Raw genomic sequence first — 20,212 nt, 5'->3', positions numbered from 1 at the left:
ACACAATTCCTTGAAACACTAGTTACGGAAAATGTCTTTGTCCATCCAGGCATTCCTTTGGTTCCTATAAGACATCAGAAGTTCAGCAGGAGGCATGTTTTTAAAGACCCCTAGGATTTTTGACTTTCCAATGAAAGTCTAGTGGTAATTTATGTTTACCAGTTGCATTGCTACAGGCAAGAATAGTCACCCTTTGATCAGATGCCGAATCTTTGCCGTAATTTGCCGATCAAACCTGGAGCCGAGGCTTCAAGCCATGATGCAAGAGTTCTTGATGGCAGCGTTTTAAAATTTAACCCGGTTTCATCACAGTCATATATCTGGTTCCTTGATACGCCTTCCTTTTTAAGGAGATGCTGAAATTTCACTTTGAATGTGACAAATTCCTCAGAGTTCACTGACAGCTTTTCCCCAGCAATGTGGAGCTGCCTTATTCCATATCTTTTCTTCCAACGATTCAAGCCACTGGATACTAGCACTGAAATCAGGGTCACCTTCATTGAATTCCTTTCAAAAAACCAGGGCTGTCACTTGAAATATAAGCATATGTGTGAACCACAGGAATAAGGCTTCACTCACATTCTCATATTCACATTCTTTCATAGTGTTTCTAGTGTCCAATGAAAACGTAGAGGCATGATTTGAGGCCCATTTCTCTAGCTTACTGTGTTGCCTTTTCCAGTCATAACATAGGCAGGCTGCATTCCCTCTCGCTCCCGCCCTCGCTTTTCCCCCTAGCGTACTCACAGACCAAACATGAGAGAGGTTTTGGGAATAAATGGCCACAGCTCTTATTGAAAAGAACTTAAACAATCCCTAGGAAGCACCCGAGCCTGGGTTTGCCGTTTTGCGGATGTTTGCGCTCTCCGCCATAGCTTATCAAGCTAGAGAGCAAGCATCCCAGCCCATGCTGCGGCCAGCTTTACTCCGCCCCCAGCGTGGCCCAGCCTCCATCTGCCTGGGGCAGCCCCCCATAGACCAGAGCCCCACCTGCCATGCCTGAACCAGCGAGGTGATTGGTCTGCGAGCAGTGTGAGGCTGCCCTTTGCCTGAATCGGGCAATCATCCTTTCGGCTGTTGTTCCAACACATCCCAGAGTTCCCAGGCTCGGGTGCCTCCGCCAGCTGTGACAAAATGCATAATGTAGTGTCATCATGCCCTGGTACATAGTTGGGCACTGAAAGAAAACATATGACAGAATCAGTAACTATTGGTATTACAGTGCAGCAAAATGAAAGAATAGTACATAAAATAGCTAAGCAAGGCACAATAACAAGTTGAAATGGCAACGCAGTGCCATGGTTGAATAGTCAGGCAGCTAAACAGAAACCATAATCAGTGAGCTTAACGGGAAGGATCACAAAGTAAGGGCCAGCCTTGGCTGCTGGCGGGGGAAACATCGGTACGGGCAAATCAGCATGCTTGCGAAGCATGACCCCCATTAGTACACATGTCTAGCTCCCCCGGTGCGGCTGCGGGAAGGGAAGTGGGGAGGGAAACTCCTGTGCCGCTCGCTGCCAACAAGAGGCTCCCTAGCTTTTATGCTTTCCCCTGTAGCCCTGCCCCTTCCAGCTTCCCAACCAACGGCAAGGGGGTCTCCTGCCGCGTCATCTCAATCGCCGATGGGGAAGCCGGAAAGGAAGGGTCGCTCTGACGCAGGAGCTGCCGGGCAGCAGCCGCCATGTTATGTGTGGCTGCTCGGCATGCCCCTCGTCGGCCTACCTAAAACTGTACTCTCCCCACTCCTAGTTCTGTTGCAATTTGTTGGATGGAGTCACCCTTGTCAATTCATTTTAAAGTGTCAAGTTTCTGCTCTATAGACAAAACAACTTTTTTCCTCTTTTGACTGGTCTTTTCAGAAGTGATCTTCTACAGATTTGAAGGAGAAGAATAAAAATACAGTACTGCAATGTATTATGTTGCAGAAATGTTTCAGAAAAAGAGAGTAAAATTCACTGTGCAGTAAAAGCAGGGTGCTGTTTGTGGTAAACGTAGAGTCCTGGGTTTGAAACTGATGTCACTGGTTCAAAACTTCCCTCTGTGCTATGCCAGAAAACGGAAAGAGAAGCTATGCGCTTCTCAACGGCAATGCAGTGACATCACCGGGGTGGGGGGTGGGTGTCTGTCAGATATGCTGGATGGTTGGGTTATTGAAGGTAGGATAAACGCGACTGTACTGTATTTGGATTGTCAGAAGGTATTTGACAAAATCCCTTATGTGAGACTTCTTAGGAAATTAAAATCATGGAATAGGAGGCCGTACCCTTCTGTGAGTTGTTAACTGATTAAAAGTCAGAAAACAGAGAGCAGGACTGAATGGTCAATTCTCTACATGCAAAAGTGTAACTGGTGGAGTGCTCCAGGGTTCTGTATTGGGACATGTACTGTTAAATATATTCATAAATGATTTGGAGAGAGGAGTAATGAGTGAAGTGATCTAGTTTGCAAATTACACAAAATTATTCAAAGTCATTAAAACAGATGAGGATTTGCAGAGGATATTTTGAGACCAAGAAACAGGGCATCTAAATGGTAGATGAATTTTAATGTTGACAACTGCAAGGTGATGCACAATAGGGAAAAATAATCTCAACTACAAATACAAATGTATACGTTTTGTGTTAGGAGTCAATACCAAAGAAAAGGTTATTGGAGTTATTGTGGATAATACATTGAAATTTTAAGCCTAATGTGCTGTAGGTGCAAAAAAAGGAAATAGAATGCTAGGGAGTATCAGAAAATGGATCTTGGTGGCATTGGGTTCTATTGGATGAGTTTGTGTGAAAGAGATCTTGGGGGGGGGGGGGGGAGAGGTAATCAAACATCAGTAGCCCCTTTAAAAGATAGGGGCCCGTATCTTTGTGTTATTGCTGGCAGAATCACTCAATGTCTTGGCTGCCTCAATGCAACATAGAAATTTCCCGTGCAAGTTATTAACCTGTGGTGCTGAGATACTGCAGCTTAGCGACTTGTGTGGTAAATTTCACTGTGGAAAAATGTGATATTTTACTACCCCTGTATGTTTTAAAAGTAAGGATGGACTATAAAATATGCATATTTACAAATAAGTACAAATAATGTTAATATTAACACATTATTTAACCAAGAGCCAGTGAAAAAACAAGGCAATTTAATATAATGCTTATTAAAAAAATCCCAAACGAAATGGTGACTGTTTGGTTGTGTTTATAGAGGGTGTAGCGGAACCTGAATGTATGCAGGATTGTGGGATCTCCCCTGGAGTTACCTTGTGTAATATGAGGAAACATTTATAATCCTGCTGTGGTTGTATAACGTAGTAAAGTGGCTTTCAAACCTATTCTGGGAGACCCTCAACCAGTCTTGCTTTCTGAATATCCGCAATCAATATACAAATGATAGATTTGCAGTGCAGGCAACACATGCAGATCTGTTTCATGCATATTCATTATGGATATCTTGGAAATCTGACTGACTGTGGGATTCCCAGACAGGTTAGTGAATCCTTGTATAAGACATTTGATAGCAGTGTACTTAGTCTATAATTTTTATTTTTGAACCTGTTCAGATACAGAACGTTAATTATCTCATTTTGTTTCCTTACAGAAAGATGGAGCATGAAGAAAAGTGTTTTATTACCTGAAAATTCCAGTGGTTTAAATGAAGATCTTGGTGCTTTACACAATGCCATACTTCAGCGGCATCCTTCGAAACAAGCATCTTCGGGCAATAAGAGCAGATATATTCACTCCCGGAGAAAACGGTTTCTATCGTATCCAAGATATGTGGAGATTATGGTTACAGCTGATGCAAAAATGGTTCACCACCATGGCCACAACTTAGAGCACTATGTTTTAACACTTATGTCAATAGTAAGTTAATCTAAACCATAGTCCAAGGGAATGTCATCCTACCAGTAAATCAGTCTTTCAGTATAACCACCTTAGGGAGGAAGTTTTAAATGTGGGGCTACCGTTTAAGATGAATTATTTTACTGTTAACCTCAGTTACTAGTAACTAGGTCGCATGGCATATAGTGAGACCTGTGCTAGAATAGCAGGAGTTATTGGTAAAATAATACATCTTAATAGTAGTCCATGTTGATAACTATGCCCTTTAGTTTTTAAACAAGTGTGAATGATAATACGCTTCAAGATTTGGCCTTAAAACAGCAATATTAGATTCTTCAAAAAATCAGTCTGCTTGATTTCTGGTCTTATTCATTATTCTCGTTCCTATTTGTTTTATTTCTGGGTTTTATTCATTGTTTATTTATTTATTGCATTTGTACCCCACATTTTCCCACCTATTTGCAGGCTCAATGTGGCTTACATAGTACCGTCAAAGGCGTTTGCCCAGTCGGTGGATAGCAAATACAAAGTTGTATAGTGATCGTATGAGGTATAAGTGGAGGGTCGGAATGGTTGAAGATTGCGTGTTGTCCTGTTCGGTCATAGTCATGCTGTGTTGGTAGGTGAAGAGGGTTACATGGGGTTGTTGGGGTAAGCCTTTTTGAAGAGGTTGGTTTTTAGTGATTTCCTGAAGTTCAAGTGGTCGTGGATTGTTTTCACAGCTTTTGGGAGCCCATTCCATAGTTATGCGCTTATGTAGGAGAAGCCGGCTGCGTAAGTTGTTTTCTATTTCAGTCCTTTGCAATTTGGGTAGTGTAGGTTTAGGTAGGATCTTGATGATCTGACTTTGTTTCTTATTGGTAAGTCTATGAGGTCTGTCATGTATTCCGGAACTACGCCGTATATGTTCTCTTTCCTATTTGTTTTTGTATGTTTCATTTTCTACATTTGTGGACTTTTATTTATGTATTTTTTTAATAATAGGGGTCCGTCTTTGTATAACCACACTTTCTGATTCCAAAATTCCTCTTTCCTGACTTGACATGCTGTTATGTTATTTATTTATTAGTGTGATGCCTGACTGTGGCGTAGATAGGGTCGGAAAAGTAACTTGTGGGCTAGTTTTTTAAAAGAAGTTACATATTTGCTGGTGGTTGCTAAACAAGAAACTCTATTTCATTAATGTCATGTCAAAATTGCTCTTCTGGCACTATTTATATGAGAAGCAATTCTGTAACATTGGAGCTAACATTTATGCACACACCTTCCCCGGGATTTGATATATCGTGCCAAGGTTTTCGCGTGGAAATCAAAGTGTATTCCATTAGTTAACAAGCTAATCAGCGCTTATAATTGGATGTTAACCAATTATCAGCACTAATTGGCATTTATTAGAATTTACGTGCACTACTTGGTAAGCGTATTGTGTAACGTAGTGCGCATAGATATTTATTTATTTATTTGCTGCGCTTGTATCCCACATTTTCCCACCTATTTGCAGGCTCAATCTGGCTTACTAAATGTTATAGCAACATGTACACATATAAGTTGTATAGTTGAAAAGTGGGCATGATCAGCGGTGTACCAAGGGCGGGGGGGGGGGGGCGATCCGCCCCAGGTGCACGCTGCTGGAGGGGTGCAGAGAGCAGCCGTGTGCCTGTCGGCTCCGCTGGTTCCCTGCTCCCTCTGCCCTGGAACAGGTTACTTCCTGTTCCGGGGCAGAGGGAGCAGGGAGCCAGCGGAGCCGAGAGCCGCGCGGCTGCTCCCAGCAGCTAAGTATGCACCTGGAGGGGGGAGGGGGTTGTCGTGCTGCACCTGGGGGGGGGGGGGGGGGGGGGTACACATCGGCAATCTGCCCTTGGTGGCAGCCGATCTAGGATCGTCTCTGGGCATGATTATGGATGTGGAATGAGCGGGTCATGAGCTTTTCTAAAATCTATGTGCATTGTTATAGAATACGCCCTCTCTGTGCCTGATTTAGGCATTGGGATTTACACCAGGTTTTACATGGCATAATTGACTAAATTTAGTCGTGTGGACCGGCGCTCGGCATATTCTATAAACCGCGTGGAAATTTAGGCTTATTCTATAAAGTACATCTAAATTAAAGTGTACTTTATAGAATATGCCTAAACAAATTTCATTTCGGCACCAGATTTATAGGCGTGATTGTGACGAAACAGTGGGTTTCTAAGCCTGTGAACTGCATTATTTCATGAAGTGTATTTCTCCTAATTGGCCAGCAGATGGTGCTTGTTTTGTGTTTTAAAGTTGTTGCAGAAAAAGACCTTTTCTTTTCAAGTTTAAGCTTGTGGAAAGGCAATTTGCAGTACCATTGGCCAAATACTTTCAAAGTTAGTGCCCTGGGCTCTGACTGGCCCTGGAGTTCAAATCTAGCCAGGAGGTACTGGATTTTTCTTTAGTCTCAGCTTAGGGATACAGAGGAGAAACATCTCTGTCCTCTGTTCAAGACTTGTGAGCAGTTATTCCTGAAACTCCCCAGGTGCTACCCACGTAGTAACAAGTGTTAGTTTTAATGTTAATTCTTGTTTTGGTTATCTGTTTTTGCTTGCTGTACATTTTCACCTGATTTTTTTTCAAACATTCACTGTTTACTGTAACAATAAACTTGTTAGTTTATTGGCTCTGTTGTCCTGGACTGACTAAGAATCCTGGTAGTTTGTGTGTTGGGTCTGTGGGTGTTTTCCAGGAACTGTGGGACCCCTGAGAGAGTGGCCCCAATACCTAGAAATCACCAGGGAATAACTTGAGAGTGAGAGACTAGCCCAGAGGCAAGTGGGACACAGTTGGTGGGAGGAGGGTGCTAGTATAGAGCATGTGCCCAGGTGCAGGCGGGCCTGAGCAGTGCTGGGGACAGACACCCCAGGTGGCCACAGGGGTAACCCCAGTCAGATGCTAGGCATTTCATGACAGTGATATATAGAATTTAGTCTTAAGTGTGCGGTATTTAGTTTTTTGTAATTGTTTTTTGAGGGGGCGTGATAGTGGCATTGAGGAGATGGACGATTAGGTGACTTTCTCAAGGTCACAAGAGCCACAGTTTTCAGCTTACTGCTCTAACCTTTAGGCTACTCTTCTACTCTGATATTTGATAGTATCTGTTTGATCTCTGAATGTTGATAACGGTTTACATCTGCTTTGAATAAATTGATCAGCCAGATGAATTGTGTGAAAAAGGGACTGTTCCAGGACTATGATATAACATTTAGGGGTCTTTTACAAAGGCACGCTAGCATTTTTAGCGCACGAAAATCATTAGCTTGAGCTAAATTCTACAGATGCCCATTGGAATATATGGGCGTCTGTAGTGTTTAGCGCACGCTTATTTTTAGCACACGCTAAAAATGCTAGTGTGCCTTTCTAAAAGGGGCCCTAAGGTTTTAGAACACTATGGTGGTTATTTTAGAAGCTGTGTTCTTATTTTGGACACCTGAAAACTGGCATTTAGATATCCATATTGCAAGGACGTCCAAATTCCAATTTTACAAAAGCAGGATAAGGCTGCAGTATGTCCAAATGGGAAGGGGGCACGGTCTGGGCATGTTTTGGGTGGGACTAGGGAGGGCTCAAAATATGGACATTCAACTCCAGTTACAGAAGGAGAAGGGACGTCCAAGTCTAAAAAGATGGACATCCATATATAGACTGGTACTTGCATGTCCAGGTTACAGTAAGGTGCTCTGATTGAGCAGTTCTCTGCTGAATGGAGATAAAGGAAGTCACAGAAGGTATTTTTCTGTCCCTGGAGTGCTCACAATTAAAAAAAAAAAATTGCAAAACACTGTAGTTAGCAAACTTTGGATCTGTGATCTGGCTGTCAGTTGGCTGTTTTAACCATTAGGACATTCTTCCATATGGACAGCTGTGTGGCCATTTTATAATATGGATAAAGCCAAGAGAACCTTTTTACTGTCCTAACGTTATCCGGGTAATTATCTAGTTAGTGGACTGAAAATCGTCACTAACCGGGTAAGTGGAAACTTCTCCCAGGCTCCATCTTGGACTATCTGGCACTATCTGGACAGAGCCAAAGCGATCTGTCTGGATTTAGCGGCGTTATGTGGACGATGCCACTGAAAATACCGATATGGACAGAGTGAGCCTTTCTTACACAGATGAGTCCCCAGATCAGCACCTTAGCATCTTCTAACTGTTTAAACATGGAAGATATAGGTTTCCACTCAAGCTGTTTCTTTTCTCCTGTTGGAATATATTTTCAATATACACACAAATGTAATCTTCATTTTTTTTCTCCAGGTTGCAGCAATTTATAAAGATCCCAGCATTGGAAATCTCATTAACATCATGATTGTAAAGCTTGTTGCAGTTCACAATGAACAGGTACAAATGTGCATATGTGTCGTTATGAATTTATTTTGGCAAAAACTATGGGATCATTTTGACTTGGGTAAGAGGCAGTGGTCCTTGAAGCACTTCAGTCTGTTCCATTCTAAAAATGCTAAAGCAAGCTGCTAGATGGTGAGGGAGGTGCATCATTTTTTTTCTCCCCAGGGAAGAGAAATCCCCTATGGGGGTATCTCAATTTGCCTTGGTCATCCCACCAACAATATGGCGTTAGGAGGCCCTTTCACTAAGCTGTGATTAAAAGTGGTCTTAGTGTGTCCTTATTCAGGTCGTTCCCATTTGCTAAGACCATTTTTACCACAGGGGAAAAATAATTGATTTTTTCATTTCCAGCATTAATGGCCACATGCTAATTTTCCCATTAGTATGTGGCCTTTAGTCCGTGAGCACACCGTGAGCACATACTGACACCTATTTTGTAGGCAGTAAGGGCTCATATACTAACCATGCAATATTCAGCGCATGGCAATACAGGTTCAGTACCCGATTAGCACAGAACAAACCCACTCTTTGCCCCCAGCATTAAAAATTAATTTTATTTTTTAGCTCGTGGGTAGCACACGTCAATCCCAAAACTACTGCAGAATGCCTGAGTGCACTGGGCAGTAGGCATTTTTAGCTGTGGTAAACACGCTTTAGTGCTTATTGCAGCTTAGTAAAAGGGCCCCTTAATGAGCAGTCAGAAATAGAGCAACCACAACTGTAAATTTAAAAAGTATGCTTTCTTCTGCAGTGTATTAGTTTTAATTTTATTCATGCTGGACTAGAGTAACCACACCATTTTGATTCAACTAGGTTAAATTGCCTCCTATATATTTAACATATAGGGGGTCTTTTACTAAAGCTTAGCTCGAGTTATCTGCAGCAGGGCCCATAGGAATAACTAAGCTTTAGTAAAAGATCCCCATAAACTTCTACTACTTGTCTTTAAAACGCTTACTTTTAATGAACCACTTTATATCTCCTGCTCTCTAATTCCTTATAGCCCAACTCTTGTTCTCAGATCCTCTTCCCAAAACGTGTTTGTCATTTCTGTTTATCATTTGATCAGTCACAAACACACAAGAAATTCCATCTTTTCGGTACAAGGTCCTTGCCTATGGAATGCTTTGCCTAATTTTCTACACTCCCAAGCCTCCCTTGACACTTTAAAAACCGACCTTAAACCATATATTTTTACTGATGCCTACAATACTTGATGTGGTCATTCTGTGGGTTCTGGACTTCCACAAAGCTTCAAATCCTCTCCTTATTTATTTATTTATTACATTTGTACCCCGCGCTTTCCCACACACAGCAGGTTCAATGCGGCTTACATAGTAAATAGAATTACAAAGTATTGTAAGGAGAATATTACAAACTGTAATAAACATAGTAATAGTAAGGTTTTAAGAATATGTGAATTGAACATGGAAAGGTAAACAAGGTATGAGATGTAAAAGGAAAGAGATTGGGAGGGTATGGTATAGGGAAGATGGAGAAGAGAAGACTGGGGGAGGAGTATAAGGAGTTTGGGAGACATGTCTTTCCCAGCCGCTATCCTATTATATTATTGTAGTTCTGCCCCTCTTCTCCTCACTGTTATGTCCTCTTTCTTTTTTTTTTTTTTTTGCACACTTCTCTTTTTATTAGATTGTAAGCTGCCCTGATTGTATCCTGAGAGCAGGATAAGAAATTCTAAATAAACTTGGATTATATTAATGTGCTTAGTTAATTTAACTCCATCGTACTTTAGTTTTCTAATATATGCATGCATTGTGTTTACATTTTTTTTGTCTTCCCTATTGTTTAGGAAGGACCATCCATCAGTTTTAATGCAGCTGCCACACTACATAATTTTTGTGTATGGCAACAAATGCAGAACATCCTAGATGATACCCACCCATTCCATCATGACACAGCCGTGCTTATGACAAGGTAGGGATGCACATTTATTAATGCACAGTCACATCATTAGTGTGCCTTACAATGTTTAATGCATGCTAACTTATGAATTATTGCATTCTAAGGTGCTTATTTAAGAAGTGCCATTCACATTTTAGACAGCCATAAATCGGCACTTAGATGTCTAAGGTTCGATTTTGCAAAGCCAGGATATGGATGTCTAAAACAGAAGAATATCCAAATGGTAAGGTGGCATGGTTTGGGTGTAATTTGGGTGAGAGTAGAGTGGGCCCCTGTCATGAAATGCCTATCATCTGCCTGGGGTTAATCCTGCGGCCACCTGGAGGGTCTGTCCCCAGCATTGCTCAGGCCCACCTGCACCTGGGCATGTGCTCTATACTAGCACCCTCCTCCTGTCGACTGGGTCCTGCTTGCTTCTGGGCTAATCTCCCACTCTCAGGTTATTCCCTGGTGATTTCTAGGACATTGGGACCACACTCCAGACCCAAAAATACAAACCAGGATTCTTAATCTGTCCAGGACAGCAGAGCTAATAAACTGTAAGTTTATTATCACAGAACTTGAACAGAGAACAGAAAAAGGTGAATTCAGCAAATAATAACAGATAACTGAATATGGATCAATTATAAAACTATCTAAACATTTGGTACTACCTGGGTAGCACCTGGGGAGTTCTGGAACTTATCTGTTCACAGGCCTTGAACAGGATCTCAGGACAGAGATGTTTCTCCTCTGTACCTCCATACTGAGATTAAAGAAAGATCCAGTACCTCCAGGCTAGATTTGAAGTCCAGAACCAATTAGAGCCCAGAGCACCAACCTTTGAAAGTATCTGGCCAATGGTACTGCAAGTTCCCCTTTTCTGAAGGCTAAATTGGAAAAGAGAAAGTAATCTTTTCTGCAACAGCATTAAAACTGAAAACAAGTGCCATCTGCTGGCCAATTAGAAGAAATATATTTTCATGAAATTGTTTATTTACAATTCACAGGCCTGAAAACTCACTGTTTTGTCACTGCCCCAAAATAGACATTAACTCCCAAATTCTCTAAAAGTCGCTAAAAATTGCAGGTGCAAAGGGTGTGTGTCCAATTTGCATCTGCAATTTAATTGAATAATGAGCTAATTAGCACCAATAATTGGCTTCTTAACCAGCAATTCTTGGTGCTATTTTATTTAATTAATATTTATGTGTGTAAATTTGGGCACGGGATCTGCACTTAAATTTATGTGCATGTCCAAAAAGGGGGTATGGTCATGAGAAGGTCATAGGCAGATCAGGGGCATTCCCACAATTCATGCGCATTGTTATAGAATAATGGGGATCTGTGCCTAATTTAGTTGTGAGGTTTCACACCAAGACTTTGTTGGTGTAAATGGTCATGCCTAAATGTAGTTGAGGTTCCCCGGCACTAAGTGCTATTTATAGACTAGCACTAAGTAATTTTTTTCAGTGTTTTTTTTTTTAGTTGCCATTTAAATAATTTAGACCTAATTCTCCATTTCAGAAGGGGAATGAATGCTTATATCTAAAAAGATGAACATTCGAAGTTAGACCTACTACCCGGTACATCCAGATTTCAGAAAAAAGCTCCTGTTGAGCATCACTCCACAGGAGGGAGTATGGAAGGTCACCTCCTTCATTCCCCAGTGGTTGATGTTCCCTCGCAAGCAAAACTGGCAACGGATACTGGACTCTGTGACAATTTCAGGAGAAATAGGTGTCTATGGAGCCCTTTACTAAGCTTGCTAAAAAGTGGCCTGTGCTATTACTAGCGCGTAGGTTTCCTGCTTGCCTAGGCCAGTGTTAGTGTGCCTGTAAAATGGCTGCACATTTTATTTTCCCTATTAACACACTAATTTCCCAACTAGCACACGACACGGCCATTAGTGCATAAGCCCTTACCACCTCCTATGTACTAAGGGGGTCCTTTTACTAAGGTGAGCTGAAAAATGGTTTGCGGTAGTGTAGGTGCGGGTTTTGGGCGTGCGCCAATCCATTTTTCAGCGCACCTGTAAAAAAAGGCCTTTTTAAAATTTTTGCCAAAAATGGACATGCGGCAAAATCAAAATTGCCGCTCGTCCATTTTGGGTCTGAGACCTTACCGCCAGCCATTGATCTAGTGGTAAAGTCTCACGCGGTAGCTGTGTGGTAAGGACCTACATGGGCCAAATGTCACTTGGCACGCGTCCGATACGTGCGGCAGAAAATAAATATTATTTTTCGGCTGTGCATATCGGCCGCTCACCAAAAATGAAATTACTACAAGAGCCACGCAGTAGCCTTGCGATAACTCCATTTTGGTGCGTGTAGATGCTTACGCGGCTTAGTAAAAAGGCCCCTAAGGGTTCTCGCACTAACCATGTGCTAATTGGTTAGTGTGTAGGATGCAGTTGCGCTGATTAGTGCTGAGCACATCTACTCTCCACCCCCAAACACATCCCCAGTTTCTATTTTTTAGCACATGGGTAGCACATGCCAAACACAAAACTAGGCATCCTGCTGTAGTGGAATTTAACCTGCAGTAAGCATGTGTTAGTGCTTATTGCAGCTTAGTAAAAGGATTCCTATGTTTCTAAAATGGCTGACATAACCATTTATATTCCAGCAGATAAACATTTATGTTGCCAGTTCATAAGATAGATGTTCATATGCTGCCACACAGATGTTATGTTTTCTCTGTTGATAATTTAGGTGTCTATTTTTCTAAAATGAATGTTCATAATGCACTTCACCAATACATGAATGTCCATTTCATCATGTATTTTAGAACAAGCTTTTCATTGGCAGATCCTGTTCTAAGATACTAGTGAGCTTCAGATGTGACGACTTGGATGTCTAAATTCTGATTGGACATCCTTTCTACAATTCTGCTCTAACTTAATTAATGTGCATTAAAATGTTTTTATGAGTGTTAAACTTTTACTAAAGCAAATGCATGATACAAAAAAAATTATTGAATTATCAGGGAAAAAGCCAAACAGAAATGAACAACAGTTTTTTTCCCTATGAGGTATGCTAACAGGGCCTGTCTTAACAAGTGTGGGGCCCTTTGCAGACCAATTTGATGGGGCCCCATCCTAGCCCTGCCCATCCTAGCCCGCCCCCACCCTAGCTCCACCCCCACCCCTCCCTCTGAGCTCCCTCCGAGCTCCTGGGCCATCCCCTCCGAGCTCTAGAACCATCCCCCTCCCTCCGAGCTCCAGGGTCCAGCCCCCCTCCAAGCTCCAGGGCCCCTCCCTTCTTTCCAGCTCCAAGGCCCCCCTCCCTCCTTCCCAGCTCCAAGGCCCCCCTCTTTTCCCCCTCCCTCCCTCCCAGCTCCAAGGCCTTCCTTTCTCTCTCTCAGCTGAGAGGGAAGGGAAGGCTCCTGAAGCGCCGAGCAGCTCGCACGCTTTTCACTGTTGCCACCTGCCGCTGCCTGTAACCCGACAAGGTAACTTTTAAAATTCAGAGGGCAGGGGACTGGAACTCGGGCGGTCGTGGCGGAGGCGCGCCGCGCGGGGCCCCCTTGAGCACGAGGCCCTGTGTGGTCGCCTCGCCCTAAGACCGGCCCTGTATGCTAATGTTCCATTTCTTTTTTGGAGGATGTGTATAGGTGTGCAAAGCTATTAGGTTTATAAGTTCAGCCATGAGCAGTGGGAGGGCTCATATTCATTGCACCCCATCCCCATTGGTCCCTCTTGTTTTATGGGTAAGGATAGCACTACTGTTATATATGTGTAATAGTTATGTCACTCCTCATATGCTGTTTCTATCCAACCCCCCGTGTACTTTTCCTACTGTAACACTGCCACCTATCACAACTGCCACTGAACACTAGAGCTGTGTTCTTCTCCTGTCTTCTTTCCTCCTTAATCTCTCCATTTTCTTCTCAGTTTTCACTTCTATCTCTTTCTTCATGCCTTTTCTTTATATCCTGTCCCCCACTTTCCTTTCATTCTTAATCACTATAATGCCTTCCTTTCTGTCCCTCCACAATCTTGCCTTCACCACCCCTACAGTTTTTTTCTTTCTCTACCCAATCTGCCTTTTGCCATTTTTCTCTTCTTGTTCTTCCATATCTCTATTCCCCAGCTTCTTCCATCTGCTTATTTTTGCCTTTCCTTAGCTTCTATCCCTGCCTCTTTTTCCTTCTTCCCTAGCTTCCTCTGTCCCCATTTTTCCTCATTGGTCCCTTTTTATCCTCAACACACACACTTTTTCATTTTTCTTTCCATCCCTTGCACCTGCTTCCATCTCTTCCTGTGTGTTTATTATCCATCCCACTGCATTCATCTCCCTTCTTCAGTACACAGGCAACTGCACTTTGAGCAACAAGCTTTACTTTGTTCTCCCCCTCCCTTCCTTGCTGGAAATAGGCTACAGGACTAAGGACTCAGCTACCTGGTCACAGTCAGGAGTGAGACAGAAGAAAGCTGGGAAGGAGAGCAAACTTTGCGCTGCCCCACCCTCTGCCATATAGCAGAATTGCAGCAGGCAGGTCAGAGGGCTCTGTCAGGTTCAGCAGATTGGCTGTAGCCAAGCAGGAAATAGAAGTGGATGGCAACCAAGGAGGTTTAATGATGAGAGATGGCATGATGTCAAAAAACTGAAGCCGTCCCCCCCTTATTAAACCTCCTAGGAGGAGTGGGGGAGAACATAAGAGGAGGGGAGGGTTGGGGAGTTTTGAGGGCTCTGTGAATGGGGGGGCAGAGTTATATTCAAAATGTATTTGTCTGTGCTCCAGAGCTTGCTTTGTTATTTGCAATGCTGTATTGCGTTTTTCAGTGCTGCGCACCCCCCCCTCCCCGGATTCTATATAATGCAACTAAAGTTGCGTGTGCAAATACAGTCATATTGTATATTTGCATGCACAACATAATTAGTTAACAAGACAATCAGTGCTGATAATTGCCAATTAACAGGCAATTATTGACACTAATTGGCAATAATTAGAATTTACGCCAATAACTAAACATATCCTAGAATGTGATGTGCGTAAATTCTAAGTTGCAAAGTTAAAAATGTGGCCATTGGCGTGGAATGGGTGGGTCATGAGAGTTTCTAAAATCTATGGGCGTTGTTATAGAATACACCTGGTCCGCGCAAAATGTAGGCGTTGGCATTTACGCCAAATAAAACATGGTGTAAATGGCTGCATAGATTTAGTCATGTCAACGGGTGCTCAGTGTATTCTGTAAACCAGTGGAAATTTAGGCTTATTCTATAAAGAACGCCTAAATTAAGACGTTCTTTATAGAGCATGCTTACGCTTTTTTCATTTCAGTGCCAATTTTTTACGTGTGATATATAGAATCTAGCCCTATATGCCTTTATTTTCCTCGCATGGCCGTGTGATAAGAGCAATCTTACCACATGGCCATAGCTATTTTCAACCTTTTTTACCCGGTGTGGCAAAAAGGGCTGCAGCGAACGGCAAAAATGGCCCTCGTTGCTAGCACAGGGCCCTTTTTACCGCAGTTTAGTAAAAGGGCCCCTCAGAGTTACAGCTGTCTGTTCAACATTGGGAAATTATATATTTTTTTGTGTGGCCTCATGGGTTACAAGAACATAAGAACAGCCATACTGGGTCAGACCAATGGTCCGTCTAACCCACTATCCTGTTTCCAACAGTGGCCAAACCAGGTCACAAGTACCTGGCAACATTCCATGCTAAAACAAAAGAATAAGTTATGGAACTAACTCTTTTTCGCAAATTAAACTTTTGGGTTTTTTTTTGTTTGTTTTCATCGGGGAAAACACCAGTAAACCTAACACAGAAAATAAATTTCTTGCTGAATATTTGGGATATTCTGCAATCTAGTCAGAGCATGTTCACAGATGTATTTTCAGCTATACTTTGTTTATTTGTAGGGAAGACATCTGTAGAGTCCAAGACAAGTGTGATACATTAGGTAAGTTTCTAAAAATAAGCAACAAAGTAAAAATAGATTTATAAAATGCTTTACTTTTGTAAACATGTCTGATTCATTGCCTATTGTTCTCCCCAGTGCCACAAAAATGGTTCCTAAAAATTAATTTACAGTAATTAGCACACCAAATTGCAGAAGGATTTGTTTGTCATAATTCCCAAATAGATATAAGTGGAGGAAATAGGTACAATGTTGCTAGTGATCACTGTTTCACCCTCTAAGCATCTCATACTATGGGGTCCTTTTACTAAGGTGTGCTGAAAAATGGCCTGCGTAGTGTAGGCACATGTTTTGGGCGTGCGCAGATCCATTTTTCAGCACACCTGCAAAAAATGCCTTTTTAAACATTTTTTGCAAAATAAAAATTGGCGCGCGTCCATTTTGGGTCTGAGACCTTACCATCCATTGACTTAGCAGTAAGGTCTCACGCGTTAATCGGGCGGTAATGACCTACGCATGTCAAATGCTACTTGGCGCATGTAGTGGACGCTCACCAGAAAATAATTATTTTTGGACGTGTGTATCGGACACGTGCCAAAAATGCAGTAGCCGGGTGGTAACTCCAAATTGGTACACGTTGGGCACACGTAGACGCTTACATGGCTTAGTAAAAGGGCCTCTTTGTGAATTTAGAGCAGATTTATCAATATTTTGTATAAGAGAAACTTGTGTAACAGGCAAAATCATTCATGAACTATCCGAAAACTGCAAGGTGATCAAATTAAGGTGTACAGATGCACATACCAGCCAATGTACAGTCAGTCAATGTTTTTACATCTGTTGCCAGATGTATTTCCAGATAATCAGTGATGGCCTTGTCCAGGAACTAACATTGAATATCTGATCACTAAAACTTATGCAGTTACCCCCTGATTCTATAAAGGGCACCAAAAATTGCATGTGCAAATTTAGGCGTGTCCCGATTTGCGTGCACAATTTAATAGAATGAGCCAATTAGTGCCAATAATTGGCTTTTTAACAAGCACTAATTGACACTAATTAGATTTAATTGGGACTAATGTGCCTACAATTTACACACGGTCCTAAAAAGGGGGTGTGGAAATGGGAGGGTCATGGCTGTTTCAGGGCGGATCAGGGGCGTGGTTTTGAGTTACACACGTAATAGCAGAATAATGGTTCTCCACGCGTAAATGGCGTGGGAAATGGTGGCACTTAAATTTACGTGTAACCTGTCCGCTTAAGTGTTAATTCTATAAACACCAAACTTTAGGTGTGGCTTATAGAATACCATTTAAGTGGGTATTCTTCTGTGCCGATTTTTTGGGCACCCTATATAGAATCTAGCCCTTAGTGTAATATTCAGCCCTTAAATGTATAAGATGAACCACATAATTTTATACATCCCAATTTATGAGGTTATCATGCAGTTTAGGGCTGAATATCAGTACTTAACTGCATCTGGGCCGCCGAGTGAGGGGGGGAAGCAGGGGGGACAAGATCCCTGGGCTTGGCCTGCAAGGGGGAGGCTGGTTCTGGGATCTGTGTCTCTCCTGCTTTTCTGTGTCGGGACTCGGATGATTGCGTTAATGCAATAACCGGGGTATGGCACACAAGAGCAGGAGAGTGACAGATCAAGGGAGGAGCAGCTGCAGGAAGGTAAGGGGGTGGGGGGGTGGCTGCTTGAGTCAGAGGGAGCAGGGGAGTCAGGGGCCTGAGTGGAGGAGGGTGAGGAATTGTGGCGGCCCAAGTGTGTGTATGTGTGTGGGGGGGGGGGGGGCAGCAGCTGTAGCAGCCTTGCCACTGGCCCAACTCTGTCTCTTGGTGGCCCTGAACTGCTATAATTGCCACAGAACTCCCACAAGTTAGCTGGTTTCAGCTCCGGCACTAAACAGGAATACTGAACGGCATTAACCGGTTAAGTGCCACTGAATATTTGTGGTTAGCAATGTACAAGCAATTTAAATGGCGAGGAGCCATCACTTTGAATATTGGGCGGATAGCATCTTGGGAAAAATGTCTGCTTATTGAAGCTCATGGTTTTGACATAATTGTAGAAGAGGAACCACTGTCGTCATTTGTGTAGTACCAATGTGGTGCGATGGGATGAATTTCGTGGAGCTCACTCTGGATAGTAGGATGACGTTGTAGAGCACAGAATCTGTTCATGCAGCCTCCAAATCCTGTTGCTTATCTGATTCCAAAAACAGCACTGACTTTAATATTGCTCCTGGTAGATTGTCGCAGTGGATTTTCATGATTGATTCTGGGGTGATTTTTAGGACGAAACAAAAATGTAGGAAGTATTTAATCTGCCCTAATGCCCAAAACATTTAGGGGTAGACATTCAGTGGCATCCAGTTGGGTAGGAAGGCTCTTACTGGTTAAATCCTGATGGCTGGAGCTAGAGCAGATATTAAATGTCATGTAACCGGATAGTGCCACTGAATATCTGGTCCGACTTCTGCGGCATATCTGATTCTAGTTGTATCCAAGTGGTTTGTGTTGTAGTCCAAATATAGGCTGGTATTTGGATAACCTCTGGTGGCTGGGCAGTGCACGGACATTTAATTCTGATGCCCAAATTATGCCTATCATTCAATTTCCGGGTTAAATTCAGCAGGGCCGCTGAGAGTCTGAGCCGGGCCCGGGGCAGGACCGCCGCTGCTGCCCCTTCCCCCTGGATGCTGCATATCCAGACTTCAGATTGGGGGGGGGGGGCAGAGCCCAAAGTGGGGTAGGCACATTTTGCCACAACTCCACATACATTGGGTGGTGGGGGTCCCCAATCCCCACCAGCAGAAGTCTTCCTCCAAGAGGAAGGCTTCTGTTGGCAGGGCTTGAGGACCCCCGCCAGCCAAACCAGGGGCCTCAATTTAGAATCCTGTGTCTGCTCCTCCCTGGCCTCAAAGGGGGGCCCAGCGCCAGGGTCTGTCTCTCTCCTGCTCCTGTCGGGACCCAGGTGATTAACGCAATCACCCGGGTCCCGTCAGGAACAGGAGAGAGACAGGTCCCGGCACTGGACCCCCCCCTCAGCGGCTCTGAAATTCAGCTGGCAGCAGTTTGTACTGTTGAAAATGGTGACTGCTGCCGGCTGAATATCATGGACCTAGCTTAAAGGAAAGTCCTATTAACATTGTATAGAAAGTAATTCTATAACAGGGTGCCAACATTTAGGGGTCCTTTTACTAAGCTGTGGTAAAAGGGGGCCTGTGCTAGTGTCTTAACAATTCTAAAGCGCTACTAGGGTTACGCAGCGCTGCGTAGTACTGCTACTAATGTGCCGTTACTTGTTTTTTCTGGAGGAAAGGCATGTGATGATCGTCATTAGTACATCCTTCCTGCTGTTTTTTCAAGAACTCATTATTCTATCAAGAACCTAGCATTTCAAGGTTCATGTGAATAACATTTATTACGATGAATGATATCTCTGAGATTTTTGCCCCTGACGCAGCCCTTCTTGGGCGAAACACGGCCTGTGTTGGGCAATAAGTCTGGTATTTGACATCATCAATAAACTTTTGAACATTCTTTCGTTTTGTATCTGCTGTTTTGTTGTCTAAACTGCCTTGATATCCCTGTTGAAAGGTGATACGGCAAATAGTACAGTAAGAGCCCTGTTTACTAAAGTGCGCTAGCATTTTTAGCACGCGCTAACGCTAGAGACACCCATAGGAATATGTGTCTCTAGAATTTGCATGCACTAAAAACATTAGCCTGCTTACAGGGCCCTAAATGTGTGCCGATGGGCAAGATATAAAGGTTTTAAATAATGAACTAGATGTACATGGTGCTGCACGGGCATATAAGAGACAGTCCCTGCTTCTTGGACATACACACAAAACAAGAAGAAGCTAAAAGGGGAACTGGTTTATTATACAAACTAGGAAAAAAGGCCTGTTTCTGACACAAATGAAACGGGCGCTAGGAAGGTTTTCCTCGGAGTGTGTGTGTTTTACAGAGAGTGTGTGTGAGAGTGAGTGTGTGATAGAGAGAGAGTGAATGTGTGAGTGTGTGTGACAGAGAGAGTGAGACTGTGCGAGAGTGTGTGTGTGTGTGAGAATGAGAGTGTGTGCCAGGGGCCCCCTCCCTCCCTCCCTCTCTCCCTCCCTCCCAGTTTCAGGGTCCGCCTGCCCCCCCTCCAAGTTCCAGGGCCCACCCTCCCTCCCACCCACTCACCCAGTTCCAGGGTCGTTGGTCCCCCTCTCCCCCTCCCCTCCCT

General features: G+C 43.2%; 1 protein-coding gene across 1 annotated transcript in view; it reads left to right on the top strand.

Annotated features, from left to right (window-relative positions):
• The window catches only part of ADAMTS20 (ADAM metallopeptidase with thrombospondin type 1 motif 20), a 294,657-nt gene that overhangs the window by 53,802 nt on the left and 220,643 nt on the right, over positions 1 to 20,212 (top strand). The window contains exons 4-7 of the mRNA XM_030215611.1: positions 3,586 to 3,851; positions 8,109 to 8,192; positions 10,009 to 10,133; positions 15,974 to 16,014. Of these exons, the coding sequence (XP_030071471.1) occupies positions 3,586 to 3,851; positions 8,109 to 8,192; positions 10,009 to 10,133; positions 15,974 to 16,014 (516 nt within the window). The remainder of the gene's footprint in view (positions 1 to 3,585; positions 3,852 to 8,108; positions 8,193 to 10,008; positions 10,134 to 15,973; positions 16,015 to 20,212) is intronic.

Source organism: Microcaecilia unicolor, chromosome 10, assembly GCF_901765095.1.
Source record: "Microcaecilia unicolor chromosome 10, aMicUni1.1, whole genome shotgun sequence".
Taxonomy (NCBI): Eukaryota; Metazoa; Chordata; class Amphibia; order Gymnophiona; family Siphonopidae; genus Microcaecilia; species Microcaecilia unicolor.
The sequence above is the reverse complement of the archived record's forward strand: the minus strand, read 5'-3'. Positions and strand labels throughout refer to the sequence as shown.